Consider the following 14713-nt stretch of genomic DNA (forward strand, 5'->3'; position numbering starts at 1 on the left):
ATATTCCGGTATATTGTACCCATACTGGTATAATGCCCCCCCCATATTCTGGTATATTGTACCCATACTGGTATAATGCCGCCCCCCCCATATTCTGGTATATTGTACCCATACTGGTATAATATCTCCCCCCCCCCCATATTCTGGTATATTGTACCCATACTGGTATAATGCCCCCCATTCTGGTATACTGCCCCCCCATATTCCGGTATATTGTACCCACACTGGTATAATGCCGCCCCCCCATATTCTGGTATATTGTACCCAAACTGGTATAATGCCCCCCCATATTCTAGTATATTGTACCCAAACTGGTATAATGCCCCCCCATATTCTGGTATATTGTACCCATACTGGTATAATACCTCCCCCCCCCCCCATATTCTGGTATATTGTACCCATACTGGTATAATCCCCCCCCTCATATTCTGGTATATTGTACCCATATTGGTATAATGCCCCCCCCATATTCTGGTATATTGTACCCAAACTGGTATAATGCCCCCCCATATTCTGGTATATTGTACCCAAACTGGTATAATGCCCCCCCATATTCTGGTATATTGTACCCATACTGGTATAATCCCCCCCCCATATTCTGGTATATTGTACACATACTGGTATAATCCCCCCCCCTCATATTCTGGTATATTGTACCCATACTGGTATAAATGCCCCCCATTCTGGTATACTGCCCCCCCCATATTCCGGTATATTGTACCCATACTGGTATAATGCCCCCCCCATATTCTGGTATATTGTACCCATACTGGTATAATGCCGCCCCCCCCCCCATATTCTGGTATATTGTACCCATACTGGTATAATACCTCCCCCCCCCCCCCCCATATTCTGGTATATTGTACCCATATTGGTATAATGCCCCCCATTCTGGTATACTGCCCCCCCCCCATAATCCGGTATATTGTACCCATACTGGTATACTGGCCCCCCCCCCCATATTCCGGTATATTGTACCCATACTGGTATAATACCCCCCCATATTCTAGTATATTGTAGCTACCCTGGTGTAATATCGTCCCCTCCCCCATTCTGGTATACTGTCCCTCCATCCTGTCTGTTCTTCTCCAGCTCATTGTAATAACACCGGATTCTCCTCGCCTTCCCCCGTTCCCACACCGTGCGGCATCCTCTTCTGTAGGGGACGCAGGCGCGGGCAGCTGACTCAGGTGTGCCGGCACATGCAGCACATGACGTTACTGCCATGCGCCTCCCATCACTGGTGAGCCGGTGGCGTGTGTTGCAGGGAGCCGCAGTACATTTCACCTGAATGTGTGTAGGAGACATTGACATCAGTGGACACCACCCCCACCCTACCCCCTCCAGCACCGGCCCGGTCAGTCGCGGTCCCATTGACAATGAATGGAGCCGAGGCCGAGCAGCTGCACCTCCACTCAATTCAAGATGGGGACTGTCAGCCTCCTTGTTTGGGATCTGGGAATCGGCGGACGGGGGAGACGCCGGGATCCTACGTGTGCGGCACATGTCGTTACGCCGTGCCCAGTTGTCAGATTTTGCCTGAAGTGCCCCTTTAACCCCTTCATGACCCAGTCTATTTTGACCTTAATGACCTGGTCATTTTTTGCAATGAGGTGTCCCTTTATGAGGTAATAACTCTGGAATGCTTCAACGGATCCTAGCGATTCTGAGACTGTTTTTTCGTGACATATTGGGCTTCATGTTAGTGGTAAATTTAGGTCAATAATTTTTGTGTTTATTTATGGAAAAAAATCGGAAATTTGGCTAAAATTTTGAAAATTTCGCAATTTTCAAATTTCTATTCTGTTAAACCAGAGAGATATGTGACACAAAATAGTTAATAAATAACATTTCCCACATGTCTACTTTACATCAGCACAATTTTGGAAGCAAAATTTTTTTTTCGTTAGGAAGTTATAAGGGTTAAAAGTTGACCAGCGATTCTTACATTTTATTGTAAAAATGGGATTTTTTTTTTTTTTTTGTGACCACCTCACATTTGAAGTCACTTTGAGGGATCTATATGGCAGAAAATACCCAAAAGTGACACTACACATTCAGCTTTACCAAAATGAACACAGTCTCCTCTCACTGCCCCTGATCAGTATAACACGGACTCCATTCCGTTACCTGTTGGATCGGCCACACAGGTTCTCGGATCCCTCTTCTACTCAGAGGTATTCCATAAATATCAATACACAGTCTCTTTCTGACCCCGGTCACTACTTTATAACACGGACTCCGTTTCGTTACCTGTTGGCCACGCAGGTTCTCAGATCCCTCTTATCCACAGAGGTATCCTGTAAATCTCTCTCACTGACCCCAGTCAGCATAACTCACGGTTTTCAAGACCGTCTACTCCTTTTGCTCACTCGCCAGCATTGCTTCCCCAGGCTATGTGACGTCCGGCCTGGAAACATGGGAGCTCTGTCCAGGCTGACAGACTCCCAACACACACTCTCCCATGTGCAACACACCTTCCTTAGATAGGTAACTGGGAGTGGTTACAGCTATCAGATGGCTAGTCACATGGTCATGACCGCATCACAGGTCCTCAAAATTCACAACCACACACACAACTTCAGGCAAAACCGGGTACGGTGAGCCCCCTCACCACAGAGCGAGGTAAATGGGTAGCACAACCCTCCCAACTCTGAGCTACCTAGACCCAAACGTGAACAAAAACTACTTGGATTCCCTTTAAGTGTATGTAAGTTCTGTCGCCCCATTTTTGGCCTATAAGCTGCGGCCACTGCCATCAGGGGCTTATCTACAGCGTTCTGTAATGCTGTAGATAAGCCCCCGATGTAACCTGAAAGATAAGAAAAACTAATTAGATTATATTCAGTGGGGGGGGGGGGGGGGGGGGGTCGGTTGTGGTGGCTGTCGTGGTCCGTCCGGCGCCTCCCATCTTATAGAGATGATATCCTCCTTCTTACTTCTGCCTCGGCTCCTGTGCAGGCGCACTTTATCTATCTGCCCTGTTGAGGGCAGAGTAAAGTACTGCAGTGCGCAGGCTCTGGACCTCTCTGACCTTTCCCGACGCCTGCGCACCTTTACTCTGCCACGGCAAAAGTAAGAAGGAGGATGTAATCTCTAGAAGATGGGAGGCGCCGGACCAGACCGCGGCACCCAACCCGTCCCCCCACCCCCATGAGTATAATCGAACTCGTTTTTTTCCTCTTTCAGGTTACATCGGGGGCTTTTCTACAGCATTACAGAATGCATTACAGAATGCTGTAGTTAAGCCCCTGATGTCGGTGCCGGCAGCTTATAGGGCTAAAAATGGGATGATAGACTCCCTTTAAAAAAAAACACTCCGGGCTACATCACAGGGAGCTGCCACTCCTGTGATACATACCTCCCATTAACTATCCGGGCATTAGTATCGCTACAATACATAGTGAGCACTTTGAGCCCCCAGGTGCTTCACAAATCTAATATATAAAGCTCAAAGTATGTGTGTGTGTATGTATGTGTGTGTGTATGTATGTGTCCGGGATAGGCATCCGCACCGTCGCAGCTACAGCCACAAAATTTGTAATAGGCAGAGATGACAATGCATATGGCTGAAATTGACTATCATCATGTATCATAGATATATTTGTTATAAATCGTGCAAAGAATCTTAATCCGCCCATAGCCAATCAGTGTAGGACACACTGTAAATATATATAATAAGAAAGACAGAGGAAAAACCAGCGCATAGACGTCCAGCGCTAAATAGAAAAATCACACATCTTTAATAAAGACACAGGTTAAAAAGGCATAGTGGCATAACAAGAGTGACATAAAAGACAGCAGGATGATAGGTGCACAGTGTCCATGTACAATCGTACTCAAATATATAGTACATGACATCTGGCAGTGACACAAATGATATTACAGAAATAGGTTTACATAGTCCGAGTTAGCATATGAAACATATTAGAGATCCAGCCAGTCAATAAAGAGTTAGTGGTATAATCCCCGACCGATCAGCATATAGTGAAAAGCCGGCCAGTCAATGAAGAGTTAGGGGTATAATCCCCGACCGATCAGCATATAGTGAAAAGCCGGCCAGTCAATGAAGAGCTAGGGGTATAATCCCCGACCGATCAGCATATAGTGAAAAGCCGGCCAGTCAATGAAGAGTTAGGGGTATAATCCCCGACCGATCAGTATATAGTGGAAAGCCAGCCAGTCAATAAAGAGTTAGGGGTATAATCCCCGACCGATCAGTATATAGTGGAAAGCCGGCCAGTCAATAAAGAGTTAGTGGTATAATCCCCGACCGATCAGCATATAGTGAAAAGCCGGCCAGTCAATGAAGAGTTAGGGGTATAATCCCCGACCGATCAGCATATAGTGAAAAGCCGGCCAGTTAATAAAGAGTTAGTGGTATAATCCCCGACCGATCAGTATATAGTGGAAAGCCAGCCAGTCAATGAAGAGTTAGGGGTATAATCCCCGACCGATCAGTATATAGTGGAAAGCCAGCCAGTCAATGAAGAGTTAGGGGTATAATCCCCGACCGATCAGTATATAGTGGAAAGCCAGCCAGTCAATGAAGAGTTAGGGGTATAATCCCCGACCGATCAGTATATAGTGGAAAGCCAGCCAGTCAATGAAGAGTTAGTGGTATAATCCCCGACCGATCAGTATATAGTGGAAAGCCAGCCAGTCAATGAAGAGTTAGGGGTATAATCCCCGACCGATCAGTATATAGTGAAAAGCCGGCCAGTCAATAAAGAGTTAGGGGTATAATCCCCGACCGATCAGCATATAGTGAAAAGCCGGCCAGTCAATAAAGAGTTAAAGGCATAATCCCCGGCCAATCCGCTATATAAAACACAGATAAATAGTGAGGACTAAAATAGCAGACCACATACCAGAAGGTGGGACACTGGACACCCCGTGCTGCAAGAGCCCCGACGTACGTTTCGGAAGCAAATCTTCCTTCCTCAGGGGGTGTGTCCAATGGGCGCTGCGTGCACTTTATATAGGGGTCTTAAAACCAAACGCCAATCGGGCAGGAGGACGGAGCACAACCTCCCAAGCTGCCTAGGCTGGCGCTGACCGTGCACGGGGCCCCGTGACGTCAGACCACAGGCAGACGGGGGTGGAGCGGAAGGCGCGTCGACCCGCGCATGCGCAGATACATGTAAACAGGCCGCGGCCATCTTGAAAAAGGGCATACATAAGGGAAACATCAAATCAATACAAAAAAGATGTGGGGCATGCAGGGTTGACGAAAAACATTAAAAAGACTACTCTTAGGAGGTCGACGTCAATATATATAGGTACCTATTGTGAAAACCCTATAAAGAATCCATATTATGGAGATGGACAAGAAATAATCAACCTGGTTAAATACAGATGAAAAATATGATAAAGTTTACGTCGCATAACAAATTGTATCTGCAGCATATGCCAATAAAGCGTGATGGGGAAGTAATGGAGACAGTAGATAATCAATCCAACATATTATAGGCAAAGCGTGTATCACTTATACCTCAATAAGAGACATACACAATCCATCATGACTTGATCATGCAGATAATGAGATGGAAAAAGAGAATTCTAGATACATCAGTAAACCCACAAATAAAAGAACTGATATACATTGTGTATAAATCCACGTAAAATAGGATACACACAACAAGGTATAAGAGACGTCCAGCGCAGTGTTATAGTCCATAATGTAGTCGAGAAGAATCCCCAGTCTTCATCTTGATTTGAAGAAAAATTCATCAGGTTCATCAGAGGAACTGAACCGACCGCAACACAGCCACAGAAGGGTGCCAATATACACACCAAAATAAAAACGAGTTAAAACCAACGACACAACATATGTCAGGGAAATAGATTATAAAAAGGGAGCAAATGAGAGACACTCACTGAGGCCGTGTGGGTGGACTGTGTTTAATTTCCATATCCGCCTCGCTTCCAGTTGACCAAGCCTCTTAGAGAGACCCCCACCCCGGATATCAGTTCTCAGGGCCTCAATACCTCGCACTTTTAATAAGGTTGAGTCAGTTATGATGATCTTTAAAGTGTCTGGGAATAGTCCTCAGGGTGGAGTCATCCGTGTGACCATGTGCAGCCTGGATCCCCAACACATGCTCCCTAACCCGTACCTTTAGTTGATGCGTGGTTAAGACCACAGGGGCACGTAGAATGGTACACGGCGTATCTTGTTGTGCCTGTAATCCGTTGCCTGATGGTAAAACTTTGATCACCATCCGAATTACTAAAGTCAACGCAGCGCACAGTGTTGGGGCGGCTACACCCAACCCTGGGGATAAAACCATCCAGGAACGAGGGGTTAAGACCACCGGCATAGCGACTTCTGACCAAATGATCCCTTGGGATTTTAGCCCGTCGGAACGCCATAGACGGCCTCTCAGTAATGTATTTATGAGCGGATCGATTCGCAGAATAGGCCTTTAGGAGGGCAGTGCGGACAGCAACCTAGAGTTATAGGTGGTGCCGAACCTCCCCACCCGTATATCCTCAACACTTCAGGTGTCCCGGATTTATAGAACAAATCTTGTCTACAGGTATGCTTAGCTCGATTAAATTTGGCACAGTCACACGTCTGGACCCCGAGAGCATCCTAGGCTATGCGGCGAAATTTTAACCCCACGCGTTACAATTCACCAAACAATTTTGCCCCTATCTACTGTACATACTGGGGAAAAAGTGTGTGCACGTCAAGCCCCGCCCCTCATTATGATGTCACAATGGTTGACATGGCGACGCTGATGTCATCAAGCCCCGCCCCTCATTATGATGTCACAATGGTTGACATGGCGACGCTGATGTCATCAAGCCCCGCCCCTCATTATGATGTCACAATGGTTGACATGGCGACGCTGATGTCATCAAGCCCCGCCCCTCATTATGATGTCATAATGGTTGACTATGGGATGGAGGATGTGTATGATGGGTATATGGCCACTGGACTATGGGATGGAGTATATGTATGATGGGTATATGGGCACGGGACTATGAGATGGAGGATATGTATGATGGGTATATGGGCACGGGACTATGGGATGGAGGATATGTATGATGGGTATATGGGCACGGGACTATGGGATGGAGGATATGTATGATGGGTATATGGGCACGGGACTATGGGATGGTGGATATGTATGATGGGTATATGGGCACGGGACTATGGGATGGAGGATATGTATGATGGGTATATGGGCACGGGACTATGGGATGGAGGATATGTATGATGGGTATATGGGCACGGGACTATGGGATGGTGGATATGTATGATGGGTATATGGGCACGGGACTATGGGATGGAGGATATGTATGATGGGTATATGGGCACGGGACTATGAGATGGAGGATATGTATGATGGGTATATGGGCACGGGACTATGGGATGGTGGATATGTATGATGGGTATATGGGCACGGGACTATGGGATGGTGGATATGTATGATGGGTATATGGGCACGGGACTATGGGATGGAGGATATGTATGATGGGTATATGGGCACGGGACTATGAGATGGAGGATATGTATGATGGGTATATGGGCACGGGACTATGGGATGGTGGATATGTATGATGGGTATATGGGCACGGGACTATGGGATGGAGGATATGTATGATGGGTATATGGGCACGGGACTATGGGATGGAGGATATGTATGATGGGTATATGGGCACGGGACTATGGGATGGAGGATATGTATGATGGGTATATGGGCACGGGACTATGGGATGGAGGATATGTATGATGGGTATATGGGCACGGGACTATGGGATGGTGGATATGTATGATGGGTATATGGGCACGGGACTATGGGATGGAGGATATGTATGATGGGTATATGGGCACGGGACTATGGGATGGTGGATATGTATGATGGGTATATGGGCACGGGACTATGGGATGGTGGATATGTATGATGGGTATATGGGCACGGGACTATGGGATGGAGGATATGTATGATGGGTATATGGGCACGGGACTATGGGATGGAGGATATGTATGATGGGTATATGGGCACGGGACTATGGGATGGTGGATATGTATGATGGGTATATGGGCACGGGACTATGGGATGGTGGATATGTATGATGGGTATATGGGCACGGGACTATGGGATGGTGGATATGTATGATGGGTATATGGGCACGGGACTATGGGATGGAGGATATGTATGATGGGTATATGGGCACGGGACTATGAGATGGAGGATATGTATGATGGGTATATGGGCACGGGACTATGGGATGGTGGATATGTATGATGGGTATATGGGCACGGGACTATGGGATGGAGGATATGTATGATGGGTATATGGGCACGGGACTATGGGATGGAGGATATGTATGATGGGTATATGGGCACGGGACTATGGGATGGTGGATATGTATGATGGGTATATGGGCACGGGACTATGGGATGGTGGATATGTATGATGGGTATATGGGCACGGGACTATGGGATGGTGGATATGTATGATGGGTATATGGGCACGGGACTATGGGATGGAGGATATGTATGATGGGTATATGGGCACGGGACTATGAGATGGAGGATATGTATGATGGGTATATGGGCACGGGACTATGGGATGGTGGATATGTATGATGGGTATATGGGCACGGGACTATGGGATGGAGGATATGTATGATGGGTATATGGGCACGGGACTATGGGATGGAGGATATGTATGATGGGTATATGGGCACGGGACTATGGGATGGAGGATATGTATGATGGGTATATGGGCACGGGACTATGGGATGGAGGATATGTATGATGGGTATATGGGCACGGGACTATGGGATGGTGGATATGTATGATGGGTATATGGGCACGGGACTATGGGATGGAGGATATGTATGATGGGTATATGGGCACGGGACTATGGGATGGTGGATATGTATGATGGGTATATGGGCACGGGACTATGGGATGGTGGATATGTATGATGGGTATATGGGCACGGGACTATGGGATGGAGGATATGTATGATGGGTATATGGCCACTGGACTATGGGATGGAGGATATGTATGACGGGTATATGGGCACGGGACTATGAGATGGAGGATATGTATGACGGGTATATGGGCACGGGACTATGGGATAGTGGATATGTATGATGGGTATATGGCCACTGGACTATGGGATGGAGGATATGTATGATGGGTATATGGGCACGGGACTATGAGATGGAGGATATGTATGATGGGTATATGGGCACGGGACTATGGGATGGAGGATGGGTATATGGGCACGGGACTATGGGATGGAGGATATGTATGATGGGTATATGGGCACGGGACTATGAGATGGAGGATATGTATGATGGGTATATGGGCACGGGACTATGGGATGGTGGATATGTATGATGGGTATATGGGCACGGGACTATGGGATGGTGGATATGTATGATGGGTAAATGGGCACGGGACTATGGGATGGAGGATATGTATGATGGGTATATGGGCACGGGACTATGGGATGGAGGATATGTATGATGGGTATATGGGCACGGGACTATGGGATGGAGGATATGTATGATGGGTATATGGGCACGGGACTATGGGATGGTGGATATGTATGATGGGTATATGGGCACGGGACTATGGGATGGAGGATATGTATGATGGGTATATGGGCACGGGACTATGGGATGGTGGATATGTATGATGGGTATATGGGCACGGGACTATGGGATGGTGGATATGTATGATGGGTATATGGGCACGGGACTATGGGATGGAGGATATGTATGATGGGTATATGGGCACGGGACTATGGGATGGAGGATATGTATGATGGGTATATGGGCACGGGACTATGGGATGGTGGATATGTATGATGGGTATATGGGCACGGGACTATGGGATGGTGGATATGTATGATGGGTATATGGGCACGGGACTATGGGATGGAGGATATGTACGATGGGTATATGGGCACGGGACTATGGGATGGAGGATATGTATGATGGGTATATGGGCACGGGACTATGGGATGGTGGATATGTATGATGGGTATATGGGCACGGGACTATGGGATGGTGGATATGTATGATGGGTATATGGGCACGGGACTATGGGATGGTGGATATGTATGATGGGTATATGGGCACGGGACTATGGGATGGTGGATATGTATGATGGGTATATGGGCACGGGACTATGGGATGGAGGATATGTATGATGGGACTATGGGATGGAGGATATGTACGATGGGTATATGGGCACGGGACTATGGGATGGAGGATATGTATGATGGGTATATGGGCACGGGACTATGGGATGGAGGATATGTATGACGGGTATATGGGCACGGGACTATGGGATGGAGGATATGTATGATGGGTATATGGCCACTGGACTATGGGATGGAGGATATGTATGACGGGTATATGGGCACGGGACTATGAGATGGAGGATATGTATGACGGGTATATGGGCACGGGACTATGGGATGGTGGATATGTATGACGGGTATATGGGCACTGGACTATGGGATGGTGGATATGTATGACGGGTATATGGGCACGGGACTATGGGATGGTGGATATGTATGATGGGTATATGGGCACGGGACTATGGGATGGTGGATATGTATGATGGGTATATGGGCACGGGACTATGGGATGGAGGATATGTACGATGGGTATATGGGCACGGGACTATGGGATGGAGGATATGTATGATGGGTATATGGGCACGGGACTATGGGATGGTGGATATGTATGATGGGTATATGGGCACGGGACTATGGGATGGTGGATATGTATGATGGGTATATGGGCACGGGACTATGGGATGGTGGATATGTATGATGGGTATATGGGCACGGGACTATGGGATGGTGGATATGTATGATGGGTATATGGGCGCGGGACTATGGGATGGAGGATATGTATGATGGGTATATGGGCACGGGACTATGGGATGGAGGATATGTACGATGGGTATATGGGCACGGGACTATGGGATGGAGGATATGTATGATGGGTATATGGGCACGGGACTATGGGATGGAGGATATGTATGACGGGTATATGGGCACGGGACTATGGGATGGAGGATATGTATGATGGGTATATGGCCACTGGACTATGGGATGGAGGATATGTATGACGGGTATATGGGCACGGGACTATGAGATGGAGGATATGTATGACGGGTATATGGGCACGGGACTATGGGATGGTGGATATGTATGACGGGTATATGGGCACTGGACTATGGGATGGTGGATATGTATGACGGGTATATGGGCACGGGACTATGGGATGGTGGATATGTATGATGGGTATATGGGCACGGGACTATGGGATGGAGGATAATTATAATTTGTTATAACCACAGTTAGTTACTATGCCTGGGCAGCGCCGGGCTCTTCAGCTAGTTGATCTATAAAAATGAAAAAGTACTTTTTTTTTTTTTTTTTTTTTTTTTTGCCTCAATTTTTTCATTTTCACATGGTCAACAGGATAAAGTGGATACTAAAATGTTTTGGGAAATTTCTCCTGAGTACACCGATACCTCATATGTGGTCATAAACCACTGTTTGGGCGCACGGCAGGGCCCGGAAGGTAAGGAGCGCCATTTGACTTTTTGATTGGAAAATTAGCTCAAATCGTTAGCGGACACCATGTCGCATATGGAGAGCCACTGTGTGCCTAAACTTTGGAGCTCCCCCACAAGTGACCCCACTTTGGAAACTTGACCCCCCCCCCAAGGAACTTATCTAGATGTGTGGTGAGCACTTTGAACCCCCAAGGGCTTCACAGAAGTTTATAACACAGAACTGTGAAAATCGTTTTTTTTCCACAAAAGTAATTTTTTAGCCCGCTATTTTTTATTTTCCCAAGGGTAACAGGAGAAATTAGACCCCAAAGTTGTTGTGCAATTCTTCCTGAGTACGCTGATGCCCCATATGTTGGGGTAAACCACTGTTGGGCACACGTCAGGGCTCAGAAGGGAGGGATCACCGTTTGACTCTTTGAACGCAAAATTGGCTGGAATCAATGGTGGCGCCATGTTGCATTTGGAGAGCCCCTGATGTGCCCAAACAATGGAAACCCCTCAATTCTAACTCCAACCCTAACCCCAACACACCCCTAACCCTAATCTTAACCCTAATTCTAACCCTAATGGAAAAATAAAAATATTTTATTTCATTATTTTTCCCTACCTCTGGGGTGATAAAGGGGGGGTTTATTTACTATTTGTATTTTATTTTGATCACTTTGATAGACCCTATCACAGTGCTCAAAATGTACCTGGAATGAATCAATCAATCTGCCAGGTGCTGGCCGGCAGATCTCGGCATGCGCCCGCCATTTTAGAAAATGGCGGCACCAATGGGGGAAGGCCTGAAGACGGAGGGACACCGGGACTCGGAGGCCACTGGGGGGGGGGGGAATCGGATGGTGGGGGGAGCGGAGGGGAGGGGAGCAAATACTGACGGCGGCAGATCTCCGTTGTCAGTTGGTGGCGGGGGCAGTTCACCGTCGTCAGGCGGGGCAGATTGCGGTCTCCAGCCATGGCCAATGATATTGCGGCATCGGCCATGGCTGGATTGTAATATTTCACCAAGTTTCATTGGTGAAATATTACAATTGTTCTGATTGGCTGTTTCACTTTCAACAGCCAATCAGAGCGATCGTAGCCACGGGGGGCAAAGCCACCCTCCCGGGGTGAAGTACAAGTCCCCACGTACCTGTAGGTTGAGTGACCTTTCAGTGATCCCGGTCACCCAAACGCGATCTCCCCACGACACCACATAGGCGTCACAGGTCGGATTGGCACCGACTTTCATGACGCCTACGTGGCGTCACAGGTTGGGAAGGGGTTAAGCAGTGTGTGGCCTGTACCCTCAGTGATCGCTGTGTTCCCTCCTGTTCTAGATCCTGAAGCCGGTGGTGGAAAAGCAGCGACGGGATCGAATAAACCGGAGTCTGGATGAAATGAGAGTCCTGCTTCTCAATCTAACCGGAAACCAGGTTGGCCTCCATAAAATTCCTTTAATCCGTAATCCTGTCAGATTAACGGATCAGATCCTTGTAGTTCGGCATCCGATAACTCAGAAAGTCTCATCTGTCCTGTAAATTGTGTGGATTCTTTTCCTGGGCGTCCAGTAATCCAGAGTATGTGATAATCCGGCGGCGCTTCAGTCCCGGTATAGCGGCCTCTGCTACTATTATGAGACAACACTGCCCCCTAGTGGCTGCCACACTTGTGTGCAGCCCTCTACTATGGTTTCAAGCCGGACACTTGGCAGTCCAGTAATCTAGAACATTTGTTAATCTGGCACATATAATACGGATTAAAGGAATTTTTTTTTTTTTTTTTTTTTTTAAATGAGTTATCAATGTTCTTAGGTTAACTACAATTTTTCACCCTTCATAAAGCAAAATTTTTCGGCGGGCCATAGATGGAAGTATTGGCCCTATTAAAAAGAGGGTTTCTCGCACCTAACAATACGGGATTTTAAGGTGCATTTCCATTTAAGAAACTACTCGACTGCCGTAAAACTGCTTTTTATTTTATTTTTTATTTTGACGTCCATTAGAAAAACTAACTGGTTAAAAAAAAAAGTATTAACCTTAATTGAAATGTTCTTTTGTAATTTTTATTAACGTTTTAAAATTCTTATTAATGTTTTTACTTTTATTTTATATTAATACTTTTTTTTTTTTTTTTCTCTCTTAATTTCCCCAAAGTATTTTTACTAAAATTGATTAAAGGGGAAAAAAAATGTTTTAAAGGGAATGTGTGATAAGAATATGATGTTTCTTTAAATAAGTTTTTTGTGTTACGTGTATTTTTGTAAACCGTTTTTGACCATTTTTAATTTTAATTCCGTATCTGTATTAGAGCTCACAATGATTAAGTTTGTGATTCTTACACTGGTCATTGGAGCGATTATAGACCTTTTTATATTTGCTGTCCTTTCATGAAAAGTCTTCAACACATTCCTTATCATAAGAGGCGGGATAACATTGACTGATAATACCCCTATATACAGTAGATAACACAGGATCCACCATTCACAATAGGTGATGTCACAGCTCACCTCCTCCGCCTGTACAATGACTGATAACACCTCTGTATACAGTATATAACACAGGATCCACCATTCACAATAGATGTCACAGCTCACCTCCTCCTCCTGTACAATGGCTAATAACACAGGATCCACCATTCACAATAGGTGATGTCACAGCTCACCACCTCCTCCTGTACAATGACTAATAACACAGGATCCGCCATTCACAATAGGTGATGTCACAGCTCACCTCCTCCTGTACAATGGCTAATAACACAGGATCCGCCATTCACAATAGGTGATGTCACAGCTCACCACCTCCTCCTGTACAATGACTAATAACACAGGATCCGCCATTCACAATAGGTGATGTCACAGCTCACCTCCTCCTCCTGTACAATGGCTAATAACACAGGATCCGCCATTCACAATAGGTGATGTCACAGCTCACCTCCTCCTCCTGTACAATGACTGATAACACCTCTATATACAGTAGATAACACAGGATCCACCATTCACTATAGGTGATGTCACAGCTCACCTCCTCCGCCTGTACAATGACTGATAACACCTCTGTATACAGTATATAACACAGGATCCACCATTCACAATAGATGTCACAGCTCACCTCCTCCTCCTGTACAATGGCTAATAACACAGGATCCACCATTCACAAT

The 14713-nt window shown here is 46.5% G+C and overlaps 1 protein-coding gene across 1 annotated transcript in view; it reads left to right on the top strand.

The window, feature by feature from the left end:
• The window catches only part of LOC141054318 (transcription factor HES-7-like), a 77024-nt gene that overhangs the window by 16943 nt on the left and 45368 nt on the right, over positions 1 to 14713 (top strand). The window contains exon 2 of the mRNA XM_073551621.1: positions 12895 to 12990. Within this exon, the coding sequence (XP_073407722.1) occupies positions 12895 to 12990 (96 nt within the window). The remainder of the gene's footprint in view (positions 1 to 12894; positions 12991 to 14713) is intronic.

This window comes from Dendrobates tinctorius, unplaced genomic scaffold (genome assembly GCF_039654945.1).
Source record: "Dendrobates tinctorius isolate UK_male_01 unplaced genomic scaffold, ASM3965494v1 ptg000178l, whole genome shotgun sequence".
Lineage (NCBI taxonomy): Eukaryota > Metazoa > Chordata > Amphibia > Anura > Dendrobatidae > Dendrobates > Dendrobates tinctorius.